Below are 27,298 nucleotides of genomic sequence, written 5' to 3'. Positions count from 1 at the left end.
TATACCAAATCACTAAACAACCATGATTCCACATGATTAGGGACAATGTAAGCACATCTACGCGGATAGAATGGAGGAGGGGAGGGACCATTACCTCGAGGAAGCTTCGGGAGCCGAGATCGTGGCACCGGGGGTCGATTTTGGAGGTTAGGGTTTGCTGGCGGCGTGGGGGAGAAGAGAAAGAGAGGGAGGCCGGCGGTTTCAGAATGAAGGGAGGAAGAAGAAGGGGCCTCGGCGTGGCCTAAAGGGTCCAGACCTCGGCGTTGAGTCGGGTCACGCCGAGGTCTGGAGGCTCGGCGTTAAGTGACCCAACGCTGAGCTGCTGGGCCACCGTGCTTTGTTGGGCCGCCTGGGCAGCTCTTCGGATGGGGCCAGAGCTCGGCGCGCAGTCCGACCGCGTCGAGGTTGGGTACTTGGCGTGGGCTGACACGACGCCGACGTCTCGGACCCACGCGCCAACGTGTCGACGACGACCCCGGTCGTCCGTGACGTGGCAATACCTCGGCGTCGAGTGACACGATGCCGAGCCTCATATCTCGACGTCATGTGCTAAGACGCCTAAAAATGGTCTATATTTCAGAAAATGTTTTGACGTTGGTATTTTTCTAAAAATTATTTTCAAAAGAGACCAAAATACGAAAATTGCACGCTCCAGCTGGTGTGCATGTAGTTACAACTTACAACCACACTCAAGCATCTAGCTCAAATTTTCTCAGCTCTATTATTTTAGACAAACAAATAAAAAAATGCACCGTATTAGGTCGTTACGTACAGTTCATCATTTTATTCTGTGTCTTTGATCTTGAAACATTCCCCTTATTGGGTATCTTCGTTCCATTGCTTGGTTCAGTATATGCTACCATCCACATTTCATGCACGCAAGAACATATAAAATTGTGTTTGACTAGTACGCTTAGTACTACTTCACAATTCTTTATGTTCACCATTGTTCTTTCGATCAGCAGGTTATTACATATATACATAGATAATTAAGTGCCGGTACCAACTGCTATTAAACCGTGATGTTTTAAACTGCTCAACGCCTTGGAATCATTACTATTGCAACGGCAGGTAGCTTCTGCCTAACAATTGGTGAACTGAACTTTTGCAATTCTTTTCAGACGAACTAAACATTTAAATAGCACAACGTACAATATGTCCTTCAACTAGCAAGACAGTCCGCACAAATAGCACGAGTAGATAGACTTTTCTTATTATATATTTTGATTTTTTATTTAAAAATAAAATTTTATAGTACCTTTTATTTATTACATTGTAATATGTCATCTCTTCATGTCAGCCATTGCATCCTAGGGTATGATCTCCGTACAGCTATTGTTGAATGGTTCCTTAAGGTTATTGTCATCTCCCTCTTATTTTTTCCCGCTCATATATTGTGTCTTCGCAATTTTAGGTGAGTCCCAATCCATGCGATGATGTGGTGAAGAGGCAATGAGGAAGTTGGGTCTTGTAACGTGATGAGAAGCTTCGCTACGTGAAAAATAGTTTATAGCAATGGAATATTTTTTTAGGGGCGGCTGATATTGGAGCCGCCTCTATAGTGGTGTGTTCAGGCTCTAGCACAGCAGCCGCCTCTACAAATGGCACAGTAGAGGTGGCTGGTAATACAAGCCGTCTCTACAAATATGTGTCCATTTGTAGGGGCAGCTAAATCACCGGCTACAAATCGTTACGGCCCATCTTAGCTCATTCACTGACAACCATAAAATTTAGTATCGGATAGCCGAAAATACACCCCTCAGCAAACCCTAACATGTATATGTCTCCAAACTGGAGAAGCCCTTTCATTCATTAAAAATCGTCACTCTCCTCTTCCTGACTGCGGCCTCTTCCCCACCACCAGAACTCTGTTCGTGCGAGCTCTTGCTCGCCTCCAACGCATGGCGGACGGAGGCGGCAACGCGTAGCCCCAGACGGACGGAGGCGGCGGCCCTTGCGAAGCACGACCGAGGGCGGCCAGGACAAGGCCGTGGCGGAGCGGATCTGGTCGTCGGTGCCACGGATCTAGCCGTCAGCGCCGCGGATTCGGCCGTTGGTGCCGCGGATCCAGCCGTCAGCGCCGCGGATCCAGCTTTAGCGTCGCGAATCCGGCCGTCGGTGCCGCGGATCCGGCCGGGCTTAGTCATGTCACGACGACGGCCACTGCGACCCGCGCCACTACCTCCCCGCAGCGGAGGTGACGAGGAAGAGGATGGGCCTTTGGATCCAGAGGAGCCAGGTGAGCACTCTCTGTCTCTTCTCTCCCTTCGAATCAAATCTTTTTCATGGCTGGGAATCGGGTTTCTGACAGCAATCGAATTGGTTGCCGCGGCTGGAGCAGTGGCAACAGGAGGACTGGAGGAGGAAGGTGATGCTGTGAAGAATAAGCGGAAGCAGTGCCCAGGGGCAACCCCGCCACCCACGCCGCCGACCCCTCCTCGACGCCCGCGCCGCAAACCCATGGGCCTCCCCTGACGCCAGCACCGCCGACGCTGCAGGACCTCTCCGGCACCCATGCTGCTGAAACCGCGAGGTGCTCTCTCTCCCCAACCTCCCTCTCAGATCTGCTCCTATTTTCTTGTCTACAGGGGATCTATGTTCACAGTCTCATAAAACTAATGATGAGATGCAAGAACTAATAGGTCAGTTTGGTTTCCCTCAATTTTGCCTCTATACATTGTATAGAAATTCATCGTTCTCAATTGCAGCAGGCTTCAATATATAGCTTAAGTGGCACTATAACACATTCTTCAGTTTGACATGCTTCAATTTAGGATTACATCCACCGCCTTACATTCTAACTGCCAATATCCTGCATAGGCTTTCCTCATTTTATCACTAAAAATTTTCATTTTATTATTTCAGTGCACCAGTCAAATTATGATTGCCTCATCTTTGTGTTACGATCCTAACACTGAAACCCTGACATTAGCTTCTTGCCATGGCTGTGAATAACCCTAACACTGAAACCCTGACCAGCAAATGGATTACTTCTAAAATTAATCACTGGTTGAATGCAAATTCATGAAAATTGGTTCAATGCCGTATGATATTCTTACAGTATTAGAAGTTCTTGTGAGCAAAAGGATGTCTGTATTTTCTGTTAGTTCAGTTGCCATATTCTTAGGTGATTTTATAGATTTATCATATTTAGTTGTTTTCTTGTAATGCTGGAGGCTGAGGCTTCTATTTGGTGGCTGGTTTTTACTTTGCAGATTGATATCCAGTATTTGGCAGTCACTTCAATTTCAATGTAAATTACCCTTAACTTCAACTCCTAGTATTTGGTTTCCATAAAGAAAGTAACCTTGGCTAGGACATGTTAGGAATTTTGCTTTGTATTTTTGCCTCTTGGGGTGTCAATTCTGTGCTCCGTCATTTCTGAAACAGTTTTCAGCCTTATAGGGCAATAGCTGTCATCACTAAATTAGTCTAATTAATATTCCACTTTACCTTCTCAGCTTTTAGTGACCAAATTTTCTCATGATTACTTTTTTAGTAAAGAAAAAGAAACCTGGAACCTAATGATTGTTCTTTGCATTACCAAAACATGACATTATTTGTATACAGGATTACAGGTGTTTTTTCTTTTTTAATTCTGAATCATCTTTTCTTGTGTTATCTATATTTTGTTGATGCCAATTCTCTTTCCAGGGGCTACTAATAAACCTCACTCAAGAGTTGGGTGACGCTGTTCTTCGAAGACTGGTAAGATCTATTCTAACATATATGTGGTGTGGTACTGTTTTTGTTGGGTTCAGAGTGTGTTCTTCGAAGACTGGTAATCTACTACACTGTTGGTTGAATAAGTTGTGAAACAAAAAGCATCTGTCCAGTAGTATATGCAGTATACGTGATCTGTGACAGTTCCTTTCCAAACTCATATTTTTCTACCATTTTGCTATATACTAGTTTCAGGATTGCACATGCTGCTCCTTTCTACAATTTGCTTGCCTAACTAGTGATAGAATATGATGCAACGGTTAAATAAAGGGGTGCCCACTGCAGTACTACTTGATTTGCTGCTGTCTGCAATTTGATCTGCTATTTTTTTGAACGCAATTTTTGATCTGCTGCTTGCCTGCTGCTATATGGTTTGCTCATTCAGTCATTTGTTGTTGCAGGATAACACTGCGTCACCACGGGGGAGTCATTTAAGTGGCCACGGTCACTATATATGGATGGTTGCATAGATTTTCATGGTTCTATACAGGCCACCACAACTCCGTCCATGTATGCAGATTGTACCGAGATTCTGATTTAGGTAGAAATCCTCAGCACCAATACCTTCGTGAGACTGAAAGGCTAGCTCTAGCCCATTGATAACACCTTGTTAGCTTATATGTTTGTATACATACTTGTAACGTTCACTTAGGTAGAAATCCTCAGGACCAACAATATATATATATATATATATATATATATATATATATATATATATATATATATATATATATATATATATATATCGAATTTGAATTTTTTTTTGGCGAAAAAATGCACTGTAGGGGCGGTTCTAGACTGAACCGCCTCTACAAACATGTATTATAGGGGCGGCTGTAATAACAGCCGCCACTACAAATATATTTTGTAGGGCCCCTACAAATCGATTTGTAAGGGCGGTCTGGGAACCGCCTCTACAAATACATAATTTGTAGAGACGGTATGGTAGGGGCGGCTGGCCAAACCGCCCCTACAAATCATCTGGAGCCGCCTCTACAAAAAGGTTTTTCACGTAGTGCTTGACATGCGATCAGTTTAAGAACCTACTCACATGTTTCATGCGCAAAGAGTTTTTTCCCTTTATACATATAATCTGATATCCTTGACATTATTGGCAAGTTGATCTTGTGTTATTGCACAGAATGTTATAAAAAGTGTATTCCCATCCAAGCATAAGTCTACATGGTCCTAATTTTTGTTTTGTTATTACATGTTTTTAAAATTCTTCATGGACTCCATTAGGTTCAATAATCTGCAGCGTTACCAAACTCGACACATATATCAAGATCAACGGCCCATGTCTCTTCTACTTTTCAATAATTTTATTCCAAATGTAACTATTATTTGTTGCACTTGACGTGGACTCGTATATGTATGTATTTTGTTTCTCAATTCATACGGAAATTGAATTAATAATTTCCTATATCTTTTAAGTACGAGTTTAACTATATATAATTTATCTGTTGTGTTCTTGGTCTGTTTGTGACAAGAGCGTTCTTGCTCTTTATGGTGTGTAGCCGATCTTTGCATCAACATTTGTACTATGCATTGTAATAATACACGACATATCAAATTTTGGTGACTATCAAATTTAAAATACACGACATATGTGCAAGCCCATTACTTCTACATTTGTACTATGCATTGTAATAATAGTTTTTATCATAGTAATCTAGTTTTCATTGTTTGCTATTTGCATTTTCTAGATAATCCTTTTTAAGGAGCTTCGTGTACAGGTAATAAAAGGTGACTTTGAAGATCATACAACAGACGAACAAGAGAGAAATATCCGTGTCTCCAGACTATAACGGAACACTAACGCCAATTGTAAGGGACCCAAAGTGGGCTTACATGTCTGGTAAGGTAAATGAGATATTATTTCTATTTAGATCTCTAGGAGACCCAGAGGGGCGTACATATCTGTAAGGTCTGTGATATATAGTATTTCTAATTTAGATCTCCAGGGGCTCGGATGTGGTAGGGGGGCTTGAGCCCCCCCTAGGAGGTAGGTCTCAGCCTGAATTGAACCTCACACAATTTTTGTTTATGTGAGCTTTGCATTTGTCGTTTTTAAACATAAATTGAACCTCACTTAAGCGTAAACCTCTCATCCCCCTCTGTTTAATGTTCACATATTTGCTAAACTATTGCATAGAGCTTTGATTTATGCAAGCAGCCGTGGCATGGACATCAAGATGACCTCTATCACACAGTACGCCAGTACCAGCAACGAGATACAATTACTTTGCACAATTTCGTATTATGGATTATATGTTTGATCCATAAATTTATTGAACTTGATCATCTCATTTTCATTGCAGACAAAAGAGCAGGGTTCGTACCAGCCAGCAAAGGAGTATGCCACGGTGATCAATGAGGTGCAGAATACATCTGCCAATTACAGATAGAAAGCTAATCTATGTGACCTATGGAATTTTAATACACGTATTTAATCGCTTTAGGTTTATTACGATATGGTACGTGAAAGGAAAAAAATTGGTGCAAGTGTGGAGAACAACACATTTTGTGTGAGTGTTCACTACCAGAACGTGGTTGAGGAGGTAAGAACTAGACTTTAAATCCCATTTTCCTTTCAAACTTCCTACTTCAGATGAAAAATCCCATTTTCCTTTCAAAACTTCCTACGATTATTAGTATTTAACCCTATGTCGCAATGCCGGAGGGAGGGGGCACAACCCCCCTACCCCAAATCCAATGCCTTCCATATTTCATCCATTCCATTAGCTACTTAATACCCGGTTAGCTAGTTAATGTTGTTATTCATGCTTTGATTCCGTGTCGTCCTTGCTCTATATTAATCTATAATAGCATCTTATATAATTAAGAATTAGACATCTCTATTATATTCTCCATCTCTTTTAATTTTTGTAGGGCCTACCAAATATCGAGTTCGTCCCCACAATACACCCTCTAATAAGTTAGTGTTTTGCTTGTTTGCTGCCTCCAAAATGATCTCCAATGGTATCTATATTATTTAGGATTAATCATTTTGTTATCTTCCTTGCCTCATTTGTTCCTGTTATTACTATGATTATTTTTCTAGCCTAAGAATTAGATTGATCCGGTGAAGGTTAGAGACCTAAGGCTAATTATTTTTTAATCTTTTGCTCTATAATATTCAGTGTTTTATTTAGATTTTCAAGTTTCTTTTGTATTGTTACAAACATTTATTCGGTTGTTATGTATACTCTTGTCTTGTACGTATTTTGTTATACGTGATTGTTGTCGGTTCGAACGGCCCCCTATGTTCAAACCTTAGCTCCGCCCTTGGCCATTGCCGTCACTGTCATCTCCCAAGGCACAACAGTAGCAGCATCACCGCTAGCAGTTGTATACTCTTGTTGTGTACATATTGTTTAACTTTCTTACTGTTGTTAATTGCTTTCATGGCCCATCCAGCCATCCATGGATTGAAAATGTTGCAAGCCATCGTTAAAGATGGGAGAACTTTGTAGTTGTAGTTGTATTTGGTGTCGTGAATTTTGAGTGTTGGTTTAGGTTTAACATTGGTCATGTAACTTGTGCCTCTCGCAAAACATAAGATATACAACTAGTCTTGGCATGTATGATGCTTAGATTTGAAAAGAAACAATTATTTGATTGATATGAAACTATGATACTCTTGGGCCATCAAATTTTTTGTGACAATTTAAATTTTTATATTAAATTGCCATGCCAGATCCTAATCATTGCCACATCATATGACAATAATATTTTATGGCGTTTTATTACCCTATGCGTGTGGTACCTGCATAGTCATCCAGCATGGTCAATGTTTTGCGACATTTTCTCTACTTGATAACAACAAAAATCGAGTGTCATAAATCCACGATGCAAGTATGAATGTCGCAAAAATTACGACAGGAATATAATTTTTGTCACGGAACGCCTTTAGCTATGGGGAATAGGCGATGAATATATTTTCGTCGCACGCGTCTCGTAAATTGTGAAACATGGCATGATTTCCAGTTTCACGGCATGAATGCAACGATGTAGAAGGTCATATCTCATGTAGTGTAGTATTTGTAATCGACCCTTGGATTAAATTTGAACCATTAGATCATCATATTAAACAGTGTGACGTGTCCTTGTTCTTTTCGATTAATCTCGTAATTTTTAGACCCTATCGGAAACATCAATGCTCGTTTAACACTGTTATATAGATATACTAGATTGGCTTCCCCAACTCAATCTGTCAAAAAATTGTTGCATATGATATCGTCTATTTCCCCCCCTGACGAGGTATGTTAAGCCTCGGGTCCAGTGGCTCCCGAACGAAGAAGACCCCCGATCGATCCCTCCATGATCGCTCGAGGGCTTGGGGGCTATACCCATCAGGTGTGCTCGCGCACACCCTCTGGAGAAGAATCCTGGCCGAGCCTGACTCCACCACAACTTCCGCTTGGGGCTCGGGGGCTTGCTCGAGCCCCAAGGCTCCCGATCTACGACAACACATCGGCCCGGCCCTTGGCTCTTGCCCCGCCAAGGCCCAGGCGCAAGAAGACACATCGGCCCAAGGCCCAGGCGCAAGAAGACATGCCCTGAGCTACCGAGGCATGGGGCGTGACACAAGAAACAAAGCTTCCCAGCGGCCTCCAGGGGCTCGGAGGCCCCCGGGCCCATGCGTTAGCCCCTGAAGCCAACCTCCTTTACCGCTAAGAAGACTCCAGAAGGTCCACTTAGGGGAGGCCGGTCTAAGCCGACACAGCCTGACACGCAGAGTGTCAAAACAGAGCAGACAGACGACGCCCAAGGCTTCTTCGGCTCCACGACACCACCACGGTCCACAGCGCATCGCTGCAAGGCCCTCCTAGACTCTAGCGCATGTAGACCATAGATTAGTTCCCCCAAACCGCCATGTACCCAACCTATCTCATTATATAAGGGATAAGGTATGACTTAGGGGAGGGGAAAGGAAAGGAAAGGAGAAGATAGATAATTCCACTCCATTCCATTCCGTAGCCTCCACTCAGCACTGAAAGCAAGGCAACCCACCGAGGGCCATCGAGAGCTTCTCCACCGCATCCCATCGTCTTCCTCCTCTCCGACGAGGGGAAGGCACCACCGGCGGCGAGGCAACCTTAGGATTAGCACCGAGCTAACCCCGTACCAAATCTCTCTACAACCCTGTTGTAACCCCCTGATTTTGGGTGCTTTTGAGTATAAGGATCATCAATTGTTGGACGTTTGGCACCAATTGGCCCGAACCAGGATAAACCGTTGCGTCCTCTCTGTGATTCTTGTGTTCTTTAGTCCACCCGAGCCACCGGAGACCCGTACTCTGACACTGACTCGAACAACAATGCTTGCCATGGTTTCAACCCCGCGATAGCTGGCGCGCCAGATAAGGGGCAATGTTAAGTGCGATTCTGGCTCTACGGTGGCTGGAGTCACCCACCTCGTTGCCAGAGCAATTGGCACTACCCTAGACGGCAGTGTCCGCTTCCCCAGCGAGTTCTCCGTCACGGTCGGCGCCTTTGCTCTAGGCTAGGTCCTCAACTTTGGGATCTTGGCCTACGTCACCAACTGCTACGGCGAGCTTCGTCCACTACATGGGGCTACGCCAGCAAGCAGCGAGCCCTCGGCATCGCCCACTTTGCTAGGACTTCTGAGAGCAGATCTCAAGGTCCTGGCCCGATAGATCCGACGTGGTTTGGGCCCGAACCCCATTGTGTCAGACCATCACTAGATGTTTTACATGCTGGCCAACGTCCACCACCAGATCACCACCGGTGAGGTGCTCCCACCGCCTGACCGCTTCTGGTACTACCTCCCAAACCTACCTTTTGGGATCCAGAATGCGGCGGTGTCCTTCCAGATGGAGCTAGAGCACCTTATCAGTCGTGAGGCGCCATGAAGCGCCATCCTCTCTGGCATGGTGGGGACCAACGTCCCATCGCTGCGCGCCTTCCTTGAGATCCTTCCGGGGAGCGATTTGGAGTAGGACTCCGACGACGTCGACTACAACGCCCCTCCACGCATGTGCTACCGCATTGATGATGGGGTCCTTGCCAAGGAGGTGCCTAGGTTCATGCTATCGGACCAGAGTCCTCGCAGCCATGTGGCCTACCTCTAGGAAAAGGAGGATCACCTACGAGCTCGATAGGTGGACCTAGAGGCCGTCGAGGCAGAGCTCGAGTGCCAAACGTAGGATCTTGCATGACAGCAAGCCGTGCACCCTCTCGGCGACGATGATGACGCCCACATGGGGGCTCCCAGTGGCTTCTCCTTTCCCCATGCGGCGTACAACATGGTGGCCGCCGCTTGCCGCGTGGAAGACATCTTCGACACGCCATACCTGAAGACCAACGAGCGGCTGAATGAGGTGAAGCGGCTCTTTCGCGTCGCCCTCGAGCAACAGGCCAAGAGCTCGGCATCCTAGCACCGCGCCGCGCTTTCCCGGCCATCCCAGATGACGATCACTCCTAACAGGGACTGCTCCGATGCTAATGCCCAACAGGCAGGGGGGAGCAGCGACTAAACGAGGCGAAGCGGCTCTATCGTGTCACCCTTGAGCAGCAGGCCGAGAGCTCGGTGTCCCGGCACCACGCCATGCTTTCTCGGCCGACCCAGATGATGGCCACTCCTAACGGGGACCGCTTCTATGCTCACGCCCCACAAGCAGGGGGAGCAGTGGCTAAATGAGGCAAAGCGGCTCTTTCGCATCGCCCTCAAATAGCAAGCCGAGAGCTCAGCGTCCCGACACCGCGCCACGCTTTCCTGACCATCCTAGATGATAGCCACTCCTAACGGGGACCGCTCCAATGCTCACGCTCCATAGGTAGGGGGAGCAGTGGCGACACCTCCGGCAATAGTTCTGATTGGTCGCGGACTCGGGGCGCCAATCATCGATAGGAGCAAAGGTGTGACCTTTCTCCTCGGCGTCCCCCTGCACGCCACCGGATCGATGACGACCATGACATCCACGACACCATCGAGGCTAGGCGCCACGCTCAAGCGTAGTCCTGTACCCCTAAGCGATGGGGCGAGGGCGCCTCCCCAGATCACTTTGGCCCCCCGGTGTTCAGGCAAGCGATCCGGGCGGCCCCCTACCCTAGGCATTTTTGGCCACTGACGCACATCTCCAAGTATGATGGCAAGACTAACCTGGATCACAGGCTATAGGATTACTGCCTCGCCACAATGGCCTCAGGGGCTGCACTAGCTCCCCAAATGGAGCAACTTGACCCCCCGATCGACGGGCGCTTGGGTGACGCATCCCCCAAAAAACCAACCAACTCCCCGGAGTTGGGGCGGGAGCAGCTGAGCAGTGGGCCCAATGAGGACCCCCGTCTAAGGCTCGGTGAAGGGGCCACATGAAGGGATTGAGGACGCCACGTCCCCTGGGGCTCCTCTTTATAGCCCAGACGATGCGCTGTGAGCGGCCCCGGGCCCTCCGATCAGCCATCAATGAGTTAAAGGGGCCCTAGGGAATAGGCCAGGCGTCTCTTCAATCCCCGCAGCATGACTCAGGACAGTTGCGTGATGACGGCTATGTAGTAACGGCGGAGTCAGGGAACCACTGGCAACGAGTCAAGTCCCCGCTCCACTTTCCACCACATGCACCGCCCACTCAGCGCACGCCTCCTCGCGGGACTTGAGGGGCTCCGACTCCCCTTGGGCCTATCGACTACCATCGACGGCCTAGATCCACGCGCACCAAGTGTCGTGACTCCCCCTCTGCTAGATCTGCTTCGCATGGCCCCGATGTCCCATCTCCTAGACAAGGTGGGACAGCGCGAGGGTGCACACCTTAACTCCTCCACCAGGCACGATGGCCCAGACACCATTGACCGCCTACGCAAGACATCAGCGAAAGGGACGTGCCTAGTAGCCACCACTCCCGCTGATAGGGAGGCCCCACAATGGCCTCAGGGGCTGCGCTAGCTCCCCAAACGGAGCAACCCGACCCCCCGATCGACGGGCGCTCAGGTGATGCATCCCCCAAAAAACCAACAAACTCCCCAGAGTTAGGGCGGGAGCAGCTGAGTAGTGGGCCCAATGAGGGCCCTCGCCTAAGGCTCGGCGCGCTCCCCACACCCTGATCTATGGCCATAGAAGGTCGACCCCAGAAGGCCAGCTTGAGAGGATCAGGACTTGCTACCGTAGCCCTTAGAAGGGCGTGATGCTCCGGATGATCAGTTGGCCCTGAACCAGAGCCTAGACGCTCTCGATCATCCGGCCCACTGTAGACACCGATAAAAAAGGAGGGTGCCCCTAGGCCTAAGGTTGGCAACTCCTAGACGAGATCGTCGAGCCCTCGCTCAAGTCAAAGACCTATGTGACATAGTCTCACGAGGGGGTCAGCACCATCATCGCCTGGCCTCGACAGCCAAGCAACACCCATCACGTTGGAAGAAGAGGGCCCCAAGTAGGGCACAACATCCACATTAGCGAAATCCATCCCTACCAAGGAGGGTTCGATCACCAAAAGATCGAATTCAGCCCTGCGTCGCCATCATGACAAGTGAGGCCACAAAGGGCTCAGGGGCTCGTGATGAGATCCTAACATATGGGTATGTTAAACCTCGGATCCAGTGGCTCCTGAATGAAGAAGACCCCTCGACCGACCCCTTCCGGATCGCTCAGGGGATTGGGGGCTATACCCATCAGGTATGCTCACGCGCACCCTCTGGAGAAGAAGCCCGACCGAGCATGACTCCACCACAACTTCCGCTTGGGGATCGGGGGCTTGTCGGAGCCCTAAGGCTCTCGATCTACAACAACACATCGGCCCCGCCCTTTGCTCTTGTCCCGCCAATGATGCCAGCCAAGGCCCGGGCGTAAGAAGACATGCCCCGAGCTATCGAGGTTCAGGGGCTCCCGGCGCTGCCCCTTGGGCACAGCATTGTCGGACTTTTACGACAAGGTCACGCATAGGGTGTGACATAAGAAGACAAAAGCTTCCCAGCGGCCTCTAGGGGCTCGGAGGCCCCTAGACCCACGTGCCAGCCCCTGAAGCCGACCTCCTGCACCGCCAAGAAGACTTCAAAAGGTCCACCTGGGGGAGGCCAGTCTAAGCCGACACAGCCTGACACGCAGAGTGTCAGAATAGAGTAGCCGGACGACGCCCAAGGCTTCTTCGGCTCCACGACACCGCCACGGTCCACAGCGCGTCGCTACAAGGCCTTCCTGGACTCTATCGCATGTAGACCATGGACTAGTTCCCCCAAACCGCCATGTACCCAACCTATCTCGTTATATAAGGGATAAGGTCGAACTTAGGGGAGGGGACAGGAAAGGAGAAGACATATCATTCCACTCCATTCTATTCCTTGGCCTCCGCTCAGCACCGAGAGCAAGGCAACCCACCGAGGGCCACCAAGAGCTCATCCACCGCATCCCGTCGTCTTCCTCCTCTCTGACGAGGGGAAGACACCACCGGTGGCGAGGCAACCTTAGGATTAGCACCGAGCTAACCCCTACCAAATCTCTCTACAACCCTGTTGTACCCCCTTCCGATTTTGGGTGTTTTTTAGTATAAGGATCATCAGCTACTGGACGTAGGGCACCGATTGGCCCGAACCAGGATAAACTGTTGTGCCATCTCTGTGATTCTTATGTTCTTGAGTCCACCTAAGCCACCGGAGACCCGTACTTTGACACCGACTTCAACAATGCTTGCCGCGGTTCCGACCCCGCGACACCCCCCATATTTAATTCGTTTGAGAATTCAACAACGCATTATAAGGAAGATGCAACAGAATTTTCACCAATTCGTTCACGATGAATCGATCCACAAACTCAATTCCTTGCCTAGCTGCCTACAGTTGGACAACCCAATTTTCAATTGGATATGATGTACTTCTGTATTTTATTAGTACTTCATTGTTATTCTTTCAAAATTTTACTTGTTATTTCAGTAGACAATTGTATATAGCAAGAGAGAAGAGACACAAAGTGCCGATAGCAACTGCTGAGCGAATAATCCTCGTAGAGGCAACTAAGCTTTCCTCTTAGCCTCTGACTACTGCTGAAATGAATGACATTGATATTTTTTTCTGGGCCAATTAAACATTTCAATTGTCAAACAATACACCTGGCCTATGCATGGTCAGATCATGAGGTCAACCAACTAGAAGCTAAGAAAACCATACATGATTATTAGCAGGCTGCACCATTTTCTTTGGAGGGGGCAGGATACGGGATGTGCGTAAATTGTATTTTGAATTATAGTGAGTTTTCACCCGGTTAAAAGACATAAACAGGATTATCTTATTTTTATCTTATAAAGAGACCAAATTACCATGTGATGCTTTACTTTGTTCACACAAACGAAAATGACTCTGTCCGTATTCTGGATTAATGCAAATCCTTGCAAGGAGAAACATGGCGAATGACACTTTGCTGCGAGATTGAAATTATTGTACCACCACTGAGAAAAACTTGCATGCTTGGTTTCGTGATCCTATAACCCTTTCGTTCATCCTGGATTATTCTATGTCTGCATCCACGGGTTCAATAATAAGCTCATCATTAGTCATAAGTCATAAACCATGCATGGAGTAGTGGTGCTCAGCTCAGCTAGCTCTATCGGTTTCAAGCACAACCGAAGCAGCTCGGTTAGTTTAATCGCAATATAATCATGCAACGGCTTAAGGGAACTCCTCGCTGGTTAGCTTAATCTCAATCATGAAATGACACTTAAGGTTTGAACTCCTCACAGTATTCCGAGTCACTTAGACATATATACATTAATTTGTGCTATATTTATCTGACCACAGTTGAACACACTACTGGAATCTCGCTTTTTTCTGTGGGTGCAAAAACACACAGAAAAATACGAATACCGTCAGAAAAATATTTTTCTGACGGTGTACCTTCAGAAAAATACCCACAAAAATATAATGACAGAAAAATTCAATTGTTCTGTGTGTTCACCGTTAGAAATAATTTTTCTGTGGGTGTTATACGCACAGAAAAATTATGTTCGCCCAGATTAAAACTAATTTTTCTGTGTGTTAATCTACATAGAAAAAAATAAACGCACAGAAAAACATGTTTTTTTTTTGTCGGTCTAGGTAAACTCACAGAAAAATTCATTTCGCCCAGATTAAAAAAAATATTTCTGTGTAACCATACAGTACTTTCTATACATGACCAACAAGGTTTCATTTAAATAATACACAAATCAGTAGTTCATCATGAAACACAAAATTTGCTCCATACATTTTATTTGAAATCTATGCAAAATTTGTCAACTGTTGCAAAATTTTAACAACATTTGCACCAAAATCCATAGAAACACATTTCATTTCAACAATTCTGGCAGCAGCATGTGTTGCTGCGTTTCACCGGCAGCCGTAGCCGTAGGCGCTGCTTGTGGAGTTGAGGCACTAGCTGTTCTTGCTGACATAGCCGAAGTTGTACCGCTTCACTTCCGCCGCACACAAGGATTATTGAGCGTCCAGTCCAAGACAGCGGATAGAATCAATAATTTGTGAGAAAAAAGAAAAGGAACAATAAATTGCACAATTTAGCATAGAACACAGAAGCAGAAACTAATGGAGCAACACACGTGACACATTAGGGGGAAGAAAAACATCAATCCACCAGCACCGCATATCAGGACGCTGCCCAAAATCCTAATAACGAGAGAAAATTCCTGAATGCAAGCAGAGGGTGGCAAGCTTCAATCAAAGACAGGCAATACAGATCAGCAGACAAGCATCTAAATTAGGCAAGCCTTATAATTTAGGATTAAAAAGAAAAACCAATACAGTTTGGAAATTGGCAGGACAGAATAATTATATACCTAAACAAAAGAATGTGCTATGCATTACTTCAAATGGATTAACTAGTTGCACAATACTATAGCTAATGCATTTTAATCCTATAAAGAATACTCGGTACAAATAACCTCTCTGCAGTCAATACACATGCTTCAGTCTAGTTTTAAGAATGTTAAAAGGCTGGATGAAAACAATCAAGAGAAAGCAAAAGTGGTAGTAACTTGGCGGCTAACTTCCAGATGTCAAACTACAAACCTAAGTACAACAGCATGAACACTAGACTGCATGGTTTACATCATCGACCAAGACAACGGTTTGAACTAACAATAGAGGAGAAGAACATTCTTCTAGAAGTTGAACCCATAATATTCCGTGTGAGAAGTTGAACCCATAATATTCCTATGTTACAACAAAAGCACCCTCTAAAGGACCCAGCTTTTACAAATATATTGAATTAAGCATTGCCTTCAACAAATAATTAGCACGAGAAGGCTCGAGAAAGTAAGGCAGTGCAAAGGGACAGATCAGTTATATACTAGCACAAAGTACAACAGCATGAACACTAGACTGCATGGTTTATATCAGCAATGCTTGTATCAGCACATCTACCATACACTAAGAAAAACACTAAAGACAGCTATGATACAAATCAGAGGGCATCCTATTGAAGTCAAATGTTGAGAGAATCACACTTTGAGGTGCTACGCCAATCAGCGATTTCACAAAAAAACATCCAATTTATTGCTAAGAAATAAGGGATTTCAGCAGGATAGGCATGTAGACACATAAGCATAGTAGTATTGTCAATCTAACATACTCTTGCAAGTGAATAAAATAAGTTTCTAAACAGGCCATTTGACATTGCTAACCAAGTGAATCATACATATTCAAATCAGATTGTTATATGGCAATAAAATAAGCTCATATTTATCAAGTGCAAGCAGTCGGTTCTTACTACTGATTTTACAGTTGGGGTCATCAAAAGTTGAGAAATCAAGTGCCAATCTTAGACTCTGAAAAGGTTGGAACAATGTCAGGCCAATTCAAAATCAGTAAGGTATGCATTACTCAAAGTCTCAGTCTTAAACAGTCAGCGTAGATTAGCACAGAGTAGTGATGATATCTCAAAATAATAATAAGAAGAAAAAAATCAGGTCACGAGCGCTGAACAAAACATGATGACATGCGCAGGTATTAACAGTTCTACTAGAGTTAGGACCCACTTATAGTACTCAAAGTCTCAATCTTAAACAATCAGCGTAGATTAGCACGCAAAACCAGTGACCTGTGCATGGCATGTAGCCCAGGTACACAAAATACCAATAATAAGATGGTGATCAAATGATGTAGTATTCAACACATTGGTCTCAGATATCAGTTGCTCCTCGGTTGACCTTGAGCTTGGAGCATAAGAAACAAAGAGTAAGAAACAAAGTTTCAGTACCTCAACACAAGCTCAAGGTCATCAGTTCTTGGCATGCTTAATATGATATCATCATTGGCAAAGTAAGTGAGGCCTCAGCTTAACGATATGTTATTACAATTTCCATATACTCAATCATAGGTGGCTGCCAAGGCAAAAAAAAAAGATAGAAGAAAACTAAGATCATGTCCCATGGTTTGATGACAGTCATGAGAATCATACAGAATGCACAAAAACTAAATTGCAGCCACCTCAGAGTTTATTTTTCATGTTGCATCATTGGCCAAATAGATATCAAGAGTTTGAACATCACAGTCATATCAAGAGATTGAACATCAGTGTCATAAATTTTAGATGCTTCAGCACAAAGAACCCTCACTAGAATCAGAGCTATGGACTTAAGCAAGACGCGGCTGCCACACCATAGGGTGCTCCTCCAGCGCCTAGGGTTAAGTAAACATCATCGACCAAGGCACTTTGCTCAGTTTATAAATCGGACTAGGCATCATCATGTGCAAAATCTAGGCGACAACACATGTGTACAACAAATAAGAGGTGCACATCACACAGATCTGAGGGCGGAACAAGACGAAAGCAAATGTAAACATGTAGATCAACAAAAATGTCGCCCAGATCTAAGTATCTAAGAACATGAACGCTAATATCAGTGGACGACAAACAAAATCCACAAATGATTCAACATAAATTACCGCACAGAGAGGGGCAAGAGATGGGGGCATGTGAGATATACTGTCGGAGCACTGGAGGACCAACACGAATCCGCCGGTGGAGGTTGACCGTATAGGTCAAGCGAGCTTGATGGGGAGAAAGAGGAGAGAGCGCACCAAACCAGAGGAGTAAGGAGAGGCGCGAAATGGGGACAGTAACCCTAGCCCAGTCCCTAGGACGACAAGATCTCCCACGCAAGATCTGGGGGCAGCGGTGGCCGCCGCGACGGTGGAAGAGAGGAGGGGGAGGCAGATCTGGGGGCGGTGGGCGGCGAAGCTCCTTGGTGCGGCAGGAGGCAGATCTGGGGGAGGAGGCGCCGCCATCCGGACTTGCACGGGCAGCCACCGCCGTCTTTCGAGGGAAGGGAGGGGAGGAGTTGTAGTGGAGGAGGGGGTGGTGACCTCACTGATGGAGGAGGGGGTGGCCGCCGCGACGGTGGAAGAGAGGAGGGGGTGGCCGTCGCGACGGTGGAAGAGAGGAGGGGAGGGGAGGGGCGCCGGGTGAAGAAGGGGGAGGGGAGGGGCACCCACTGGGGAAGAAGAAGGGGGAGGGGAGGGGCGCCAGTGGAGGAGAAGAATGGGGAGGGTGCGGATCTGCTCGGTCGTCGTCGGCGGCGACGGATCCGGATGCGCTGCTCGGGTGAAGGGTGAAGAGGGAGACGGATCCGGCGTCGGGGGTGAAGGAGAGGGGCCACGCCCGCCGGGTCGATGAAGAGGGAGAGGGAGGAGGGGAGGAGCGGCGGCGCTGCTCGAGGAGGGGAGGAGCCCCCGCGCTGAGTCCCAGAGGGAGGGGCGCGGCGCTGAAAGGAGAGAGTGAGGGAGGGGGCGCGGTCTACTGCACGCGTGAGAGGGTGTTTGGGGGGTGGGGACGCGGCGGCCGGATTAGGGTTTGGATTTTTCTGTGCGTGCACATTTTTTCCATGCGTTTTTAAAGAACCGACACAATAAATTGTATTTTTCTGTGAGTGATGATTTTTTCTGTGTGTATATTGTCACGCACAGAAAAATCATATAATTTTTCTGTGGGTTTTCATATTTTTCTGTTGGTATATTTTGGAACCGACAGAAAAATTATAATTTTTCTGTGCGTGTCGAGAAAAACGCACAGAAAAATTCATCACCCACAGAAAAAAGCGAGATTCCAGTAGTGACAGGATTCAAATATAAGCATGTTTATTTAGAAGTGAAATAAAGAACTATAATCCAGTATTTTGGGAGAAATTTTTTTATTTAAGCTGAAATATTTTGAGCTAGAACATTTTCTCGTGGATTCGGAATAGTTTGTTATTAAGCTAGAATGTTTGTTATTAAGTTGATATATATATATACATATACACACACACACACACACATATATATATATATATATATATATATATATATATATATATATATATATATATATATATATATATATATATATGTATATGTATATATATATATAGCAATGAGAGACAAAAGTGCCGGTAGCCTGCTGAGCGAATCCTTGCAGAGGCAGCTAAGCTTTGTTCTAAATAAGCTTCTGACCACCGGTGCAATGAACATTGATTATTTTTTTGGACCAATAAACATTTCAATTGCCAGATCATGAGGTCAACCAACTAAGAAGCTTAGAACCATATAATATTGTCAGCACGCTGCACTTTCTTTTTTTCTTGGAGGGGCGAGGATACAAGCTTCTAGTTGGTTGGCCTCATGATCTGACAACAGGATGTATATTGTTTGACAATTGAAATGTTTAATTGGTCCAAAAATAATAATCAATGTTCATTTCACCCGGCCAGTGGTTATTAGAAGCTTAGAGCAAACCTTATTAGCTGCCTCTGCAAGAGGATTCCCTCAGCAGTTGCTACCGGCACTTGCTTGTCTCTCATTATATATTGCTGCATACGATTGTCTACTGATTCATTGAAAGAACAATGATGAAGTAAAATATTGGAAGAATAACAATGAAGTACTAGTAAAATAGAGAAATGCTAGACCGACCTACTTCAGGTCCAATTGAAAATTGGTTGTCCGATTGTACGTAGCTGGCAAGGAATTGAGTTTATCGGTTGCATCAAGAAACGATCTGGTGTGAAATCTGTTGCATCTTCCTTTTTCTCTTTAATGTGTTGTTGAATTCTCAAACAAATTAAATATTGGGACAAATATATAGACACAATATCTAATACAGGAAAGAATTTTTTTTTTCTAACAGCTAAAAACGATCTTCAGGGTCGGTTCATAAAACCATCACAAGAATTGCAAAGTTCAGTTCAATAATTTTCAGGCCTTTTGGATGCATGTGTATTCACTCCAATTCAAATGTGTTAGAGTGGAATGGAATTGAATTTAGTTTAATTCCACTCTAATCCACTTCAACACACGTGGATTGAGATGAATACGTGGGCATCCGGGAGAAGCGACCTGCCCCTGCAATATAGTAACGATTCCAAGGCGTTGAGCAGTTTAAAACTTCACATTTTAATTTGCAGTTGGTACCGGCACTCGATCATCTCTATATATAGTATAACATACTGATCGAAAGAACAATGTTGAACATATGAGTAAAGAACTGTGAAGTAGTACTAATTAAGCGTACTAGTGAAATAATACAGTATATATATGCTCATTCGTTTCGCTTGTCCGATTGAAAACGGGATATGGAATATATACAATGGATGACAGCAATGGAATGTTCTTGCGTGAATGAAATGTGTTGCATCCTCTTCTTCTTCTTTTTTATGCCGCAGAATTAATTATTCTCATGGAATATGTACAATGGATGACAGCAATGGGTCAACGAAGATACTCACCGAATAAGGGGATCATGTTTCAAGATAAAAGACACAGAATAAAATGATGAACTGCACGTGCGTAACCTTCATCAAACAAACGAGTAATTAAGTGGCTCGCTACAACTACAAACATCGGGTTTTTTTTTTAGCATAACTAAAAACATCGGTTGAGTATGGTTACTTGTAACTACATGCATACCAGCTTTCTAATTAGGGCCTGTTTGATCCAACAAACTAAAGTTTAGCTAGCTAAAATTTCAAAGCTAAGCTACCTAAAATTTCAAAGCTAAACTTTAGCTAGCTAAACTTTAGCTGAGGTGTTTAGATCATTCATCTAATAGACCCAGCTAAATTTTAGCTGGGTTTAACTGAGTTGATGTAGCTAAACTCAGCTAAACTTTAGCTGGGCCGTTTGGATCCACGACAGCTAAATTTAGCCAACTAAACTTTAGGTCTGTTTGGATCCACTAACTAAAGTTTAGCTAGCTAGCTAGCTAAATTTAGCTGCTAGGGATCGAAATGGCCTAGCAAAAAACAAGCTAAAGTTTAGCTAAGTTTAGCTACTTCAAACTTAGCTAAACCCAGCTAAAGTTTAGCTGAGTCTATTAACTGAACGATCTAAACACCTGAGCTAAGTTTAGCTGAGGGAACTTTTAGCTGGCTAAATTTTAACTTTGAAATTTTATCAAACAAAACTTTGTTTGGGTAGATCAAAACAGGCCCTTAGTTGGCAGATCCAAACAGACCTGCATGCAGGTCGATCATTAAACAATGCTCAAGTCAATCTCTGGTCGTTGTAGCCATGTGCATGCGATCGTCGTTGGAACAGTGTTTGTCCGTTTCAACCATGCATGCATTTCTATTGGAATAATCTAATAATATCAGATCCTTTGCCTGCCTGTACGACCATTGCTGCAGACCCTAACCCTAGCTAGTGTACGTCTACTCGAGCTCGACCCTAACCCTAGCTAGCTATATAAGCACCACCATTGCTGCAGACATTCCTCACCTCCAACCTCCAAACCTGTCTACTGTCTCTACTATCTAGTAGCAGCTGCAGCAGGGATCGATCGCCAGGCGCCATTTCCGAGCTAGCAAGATGGGGAAACGTTTCCTCCACCAGCTACTCGCCGTCGTCCTTGCACTCTTCGTCTCGCCGGCGAGATCGGGCGACTGGCTTCCGGCCACGGCCACGTTCTACGGCGGCGCTAATGGCTCCGACACAATGGGTAACAATCTAGCTACCTTTGTCTTTGCGTTGTTCAGGGTACGCATGCATGCATTGCAACACATATATATGTGTGTAGACTTTGATCTGATCGATGAGCACGTACGTACGCATGCAGGTGGTGCGTGCGGGTACAGCGACCTGTACGAGCAGGGCTACGGCATCAACAATGCGGCGCTGAGCACGGCGCTCTTCAACGACGGCGCGTCGTGCGGACAGTGCTACGTCATCATCTGCGACAGCAGCAAGACCGGGTGGTGCAAGCCCGGCAACAACTGGGTCGTCGTCTCCGCCACCAACTTCTGCCCGCCCAACTGGGACCTCTCCGCCAGCGGGGAGCTCCCCGCCGGCGGCTGGTGCGCCCCGCCCCGCCCCCACTTCGACATGTCCCAGCCCGCCTGGGAGAACATCGGCATCTCCACCGCCGGCATCATCCCCGTCCTCTACCAGCGGGTCAAGTGCTGGAAGAGCGGCGGCGTGCGATTCACCATCGCCGGCTTCGACCACTTCTACATGGTGCTCATCACCAACGTCGCCGGGAGCGGCTCCATCCAGAGCATGGCGGTGAAGGGCGCCAACACGGACTGGATCCCCATGTACAGGAACTGGGGCGCCAACTGGCACTGCCTCTCCGGCGGGCTCGTCGGACAGGGCCTCAGCTTCGCGCTCATCTCCACCGGCGGCCAGAACATCATCTTCCAGGACGTCGTGCCGGCGTGGTGGCAGTTCGGACAAACTTACACCACGTACCAGAATTTCGACTAATAATAAGTGTGTGCACAAGTTAATTTATCGGATCCTCCAAGACCATTAAGCGTGTGCTGATTAAGTGATTCTATATTGCTTCATGTCATTTGTAGTGTGGGAATCATCTAGCTATATTATTATACATAACCGCCAACTGATCATTGGGAGTATATCTATAGTATATATGTTGTAACTTGTAAGTAAAGTACTTGGTTGAGGGCTCTCTCCCCTCGCTTCTTTTCTTGCTGCCCTGGTTGCTCCAAATCGCTTACCACTAGCTTGGCGCGTGGTTTATAACAAGCTGTGCTTCGAGGGCTTTCTCGTGGTCATGTCGTCGTGTAATTCTCTTCCTCTTAATGAAAAACGTGCTAAGGCACAGTTACAAAAAAAATACTTGGTTATTACTTATTAGTACTGTGTTTGTCACTGATTTTATTTGTGCATTTAAAACTGCCACCCACGAATTGTTCTTTGCTTCACCCATGAAAGCTGCATCTAGAGTTAATGATGAAGATTAAAGACTGTATTTATTTCTCTGTGATCATTTTTCATTGAAAAATAAAATTTGAATCATAAATCATTTGTTTACTTTTTTAAGGCCATCAAGTTGTCGAGGATGTTCAAGACTTTTTTTGCCTATGTCAACGTTCTTTGCCAATGATAATCGTACCCATTTTGCTAAATTCTTTCATCACTTTGTTATAGTCGCACCCCCTCTATTTTGCTCTAATTTCACCAGTGGGCAGTGAGCCAGTGATGTCATTGTTCTACTGCAGGGCCAAGCCATGACCCGGCATTAGCATGTCACTGACAGGTTGTTGCCTGATCCGACAATAATATCCCCCATACACTGCCGATTGGTGGCTCAACCGGCAATGATAGGTGACTTCACTGCTGGCACTTGGATTCCAAACATTTGGCTGAATCCTATGTACTTTACGACACAGTATGTCAAAATCTTAGAGCAAAGCTTAGCTGCCTCTGAAGGATTCGCTCAGCATTTGCTACCGGCACTTGTACGTCTCTCGTTGCTAATATATATTCCAACTTAATATTCTAGCTTAATTTCTCTAATAACAACAAATATTCCACATCCATGAGAAAATGTTCTAACTGAAAATATTTCAGCTTAAATAAAAAATGTTCTAACTCAAAATACTGCATTATCGTTCTTTCTTTCTCTTCTAAATAAACATGTTGACAATATGTTCAACTGTGGTCAGATAAATATAATCCAATTTCTGTCTAAGTGTGTGATGGCTAAAACTCCTACTGTTAGGTGACTCGGAATACGGAGAGGAGTTCAAACCTTAAACCGTGTTGTATGATTGTGATTAAACTAACCGGTGTAGAGTTCTCTTAAGCCGTCGCATGATTGCGAATTGCGGTTCCTAAACTAACCGAGCTGATTCAGTTGAGCTTGAAACTGATAGAGCTGATGAGCTGAGCACCACTACTCCATGGGTTATGAGTTATGACAGCAACACGTCTATTATTGAGCCGCCGGTGGATGCAGATGCATGCGGAATAATCCAGGATATGAACAAAAGCAAGCACGCATGCATGTTTTTCTCAATAGTGGTACAATAATTTCAATCTCCTGGCAGAGGTGTCATTATTCGCCATGTTTTTTCTCCTTACAAGGATTTGTATTAAACCAGAATACGGATAGAGTCACATTTTTTGTGCGTGAACGAAGTAAAGCATCACATGGTAATTTGGTCCCTAGCTTCACAAGATAATCCTCTAGATTTTTAACCTAGGAAAAACTCACTATAATTCGAAGTATATTTTACACACATTCCAGAAGAAGAATATCCAAGCCCCTCCAAAGAAAATGGTGCAGCACTGCAGCTTGCTGATAATGATACATGGTTCTTTATTAATTTAGCTTCTAGTTGGTTGACTTCATGGTCTGACAATAGGATGTATTATTGTTTGACAATTGAAATGTTTAATTGGTACAGAAAAAATAACCAATGTTCATTCAATCAGTGGTCAGAGGCTTAGAGGAAAGCTTAGTTGCCTCTACAAGGATTCGCTCAGCAGTTGCTACCGGCACTTGTCTCTCATTGCTACATATATAATTATCTACCGATTCCTTGAAAGAACAATGATATACAAGGTAAAATATTGGAAGAATAACAATGAAGTAGTACGTGTGAAATACTATAGCTCCAACGTACATCAGGTCCAATTGAAAATTGGGTTGTCCGATTGCACGTATGTAGGCAAGAAATTGAGTTTATCCGTTGCAATCATGAACGATCTGGTGTGAAATCGACCTGGGGGAGCCAATTGAAGGACATATTATATTTTTGTGCTATTTATTAAATGTTTAGTTGTCCGAGAAGAATTGCAAAGTTCAGTTCATCACCGGTTGTTAGAGAGAACGTACCTACCTGCCTCTGCAACAGTACAGATTCCAAGGCGTTGAGCAGTTTAAAATTACTTCGTCACGTTTTAATTAGCAGTTGGTACCGGCACTTATCTCCGTATATAGTTTATATAGTAACATATATACTGATCGAAAGAACAATGTCGAACATATAATAAAGAACTTGGAAGTACTAGTGAAATACTACAGAATATCCTGCTTCTCAATTCATTTGTTTCGCTTGTCTGATTGAAAACTGATGGTCGGAATGTATGTTGCCAAAACAATTGAGTGGTTGCATTTTATATGACAACACCTGCTGTCTTTGTGACCAAGACAGTGAAACAACGGATCACCTTCTCTACTCGCTTGTGTCTTCTCGCCAGAGAAGCTTGGTGCCTCCCTTTTCCGATGAATACAATAGCGAGCGACGAGCTGGTTCGCTGTTGGCAGCATGCACGGAGGATCATCACCAACAATGCTCATCTTTTGGTTTATCTGGAAAGAAAGGAATCGCCGTATCTTTGATGCAGTCTCCAGCACAGCGGCAAAGCTTCCTTGAAGAGCGGAACTGCTGGGTGGCAGCAAGGTTCGTCTCCACGTCGGTCTTCTTAGCACACGCGCCTAGCTAAGCTAATTGAGAGTTTCTGAATCCTGGCTAGTCGCTTAATGTGCAACTATGTAAATATGTAATAGGTCCAAATCAAATTACAGGTGGTGTGTGTGTCCCTCCTTGTTCGCTTTGTATACTACCGGCACCTTGCTCGCTAGTAGACAAAGACCTGTACACTCTCTACACTCTTAATGACGGCGCTCTTCAACGACAGCGCGTCGTGCGGACAGTGCTACGTGATCATCTGCGACAGCAGCAAGACCGGGTGGTGCAAGCCCGGCAACAACTGGGTCGTCGTCTCCGCCACCAACTTCTGCCCGCCCAACTGGGACCTCCCCGCCGACTTACATGGTATGCGACCGAATACGAAGAATTTGAAATGGAATATCCAACTGCAGAAGGGGTAACGATCCTTGGAGCTACCTTGGGTTCCGAAGTCCTATGGAACAAGGACGACATAGAGATCATTCTCTCGACGCCGACTTCTACGCTGACGGCGACACCAGCATCACAACCATCCGTTGCCGGATCTTGTCCCCCCGATGATCCGGATCACGGCGACGGCGATGACGAAGGCAATGGCGGGGATGACAAGGGAAGGAACTCACCCCGAGGCACAAGCCCTCAACCTCGTTCTCCTCCTCCAACAACAAGTCCACCTCCACCTCCCGGCAGTCCGTCTAAGGGCATGAGCAAAGGACCGGGAGGCACAAGCCCTCACCCTCGTTCTCCTCCTCCAACAACAAGTCCACCTCCACCTCCCGGCAGTCCGTCTAAGGGCACGAGCAAAGGACCGGGAGGCACAAGCCCTCACCCTCGTTCTCCTCCTCCAACAACAAGTCCACCTCCACCTCCCGGCAGTCCGTCTAAGGGCACGAGCAAAGGACTGGGAGGCACGGAGGAACCGGGGGCAAAGACACCGCCTGCTGCCATTGCGAGCACAAGCCACTGTCCTCCACCACCAGCGAAGACTAAAGGCGACCAAGGGCAGCTCACATACTCACTTGAGTTCGAAAGGTATGGTAGCGGCGAGCATAATTTGCTAATAACTTTTCTTTGCCATAATATGGTACTAACATTTCTATCCCAGGCCGAGATCACCTTTCCATCTATTTCCTGAATCGGATGACTGCCCCGGCCATTACGAGCATGGGAAGTTCATGATAACCAAGGCCCAACTGTCGACGAGGAAAGGTGGGAGACAAGGAGGTTTCATCTCTGGTACATGGAAGCGGCAAAAGCTGGCCTGCATGGTTTTCTAGTCAAGGTTGTGGCGGAGTACTTCCACTTGCCCGGCAACGATGTAGAACTCCCCGTGGACTTCCACGACATGTACAAACAACTGCGGGAACAAGACCTTGACATCGCCCAAGTCACCTTGTTCTCTATGTAAGTGATGAAGTGCGAGTTTCACATATCACCTGCCTTTGAATCGGTCAAGACTATTTATATGTGCCACGATGGCTTATCCTTGCAAGTTGATGGCCTATATATCTAAGGAACTAAAACTTGATGTTATCTATCTATCTCTAATGCATATTGCTCAAAGAATCATCATTGGTTACCACCCAGATGACAATCATCCAACCATGAAAGACTTGACCAAGCGACAGAAAGAGGCGTACAGGAAGAAACTGATGGACAATGAGAAGTTGAACATTTCAAGATACATACTAGGAGCAATGAAGAAGATCAAGGGAAATGGGTGTATCCTAGCTGCCTACCACTTTGGGTAAGTCGAAGACATGCCTGTAGAGATAAGTGGGTAGCTAGCTAGTAATTATTATTTCTCGTTGTAACCTATATTTTGTTTCAATGGCACAACCAAGGCCTCGAGGGTCACTGGGTTGCATTTATCATCTACCCTCAGGATGGCAGGGCCTGCGTATTTGATTCGTTGACAGTGCCCAAACTTAAAAGGGTACA

At 45.6% G+C, this 27,298-nt stretch overlaps 1 protein-coding gene across 10 annotated transcripts; it reads left to right on the top strand.

Moving 5' to 3' along the window:
• The first annotated feature begins 1,753 nt into the window (after window positions 1-1,753).
• LOC136532212 (expansin-A19-like) lies at window positions 1,754-22,734 on the top strand. Of its 10 annotated transcripts, none has more exons than XM_066524812.1 (12): window positions 1,756-2,239; window positions 2,342-2,533; window positions 3,216-3,253; window positions 3,655-3,708; window positions 4,125-4,264; window positions 5,460-5,581; window positions 5,680-5,728; window positions 5,879-5,935; window positions 6,045-6,101; window positions 6,186-6,284; window positions 21,459-21,636; window positions 21,754-22,734. In XM_066524812.1, exons 10-12 carry the CDS (start codon window positions 6,198-6,200, stop codon window positions 22,398-22,400), a joined length of 912 nt encoding a protein of 303 aa, XP_066380909.1. In that variant the 5' UTR covers window positions 1,756-2,239; window positions 2,342-2,533; window positions 3,216-3,253; window positions 3,655-3,708; window positions 4,125-4,264; window positions 5,460-5,581; window positions 5,680-5,728; window positions 5,879-5,935; window positions 6,045-6,101; window positions 6,186-6,197; the 3' UTR covers window positions 22,401-22,734. The 10 variants fall into 10 exon arrangements, with proteins under 10 accessions (XP_066380902.1, XP_066380903.1, XP_066380909.1 ...); XM_066524811.1 differs by having other exon boundaries at window positions 5,460-5,586; XM_066524805.1 differs by lacking the exon at window positions 5,680-5,728 and having other exon boundaries at window positions 1,754-2,239; window positions 2,312-2,533; window positions 5,460-5,586.
• The last annotated feature ends 4,564 nt before the right edge of the window (window positions 22,735-27,298 follow it).

The sequence above is a fragment of the Miscanthus floridulus genome, unplaced genomic scaffold (assembly GCF_019320115.1).
Source record: "Miscanthus floridulus cultivar M001 unplaced genomic scaffold, ASM1932011v1 fs_550_5_6, whole genome shotgun sequence".
Classification (NCBI taxonomy): Eukaryota; Viridiplantae; Streptophyta; class Magnoliopsida; order Poales; family Poaceae; genus Miscanthus; species Miscanthus floridulus.
This window is presented reverse-complemented; position numbering and strand designations above follow the sequence as displayed.

Excerpts from the sequence above, each read along its gene's own strand:
- LOC136532212 (XM_066524805.1), top strand. Across the intron at positions 6,285-21,458 it reads ACCAGAACGTGGTTGAGGAG|CAGCTGCAGCAGGGATCGAT; the intron begins GTAAGAACTAGA and ends ACTATCTAGTAG. Across the intron at positions 21,637-21,753 it reads TAATGGCTCCGACACAATGG|GTGGTGCGTGCGGGTACAGC; the intron begins GTAACAATCTAG and ends GTACGCATGCAG.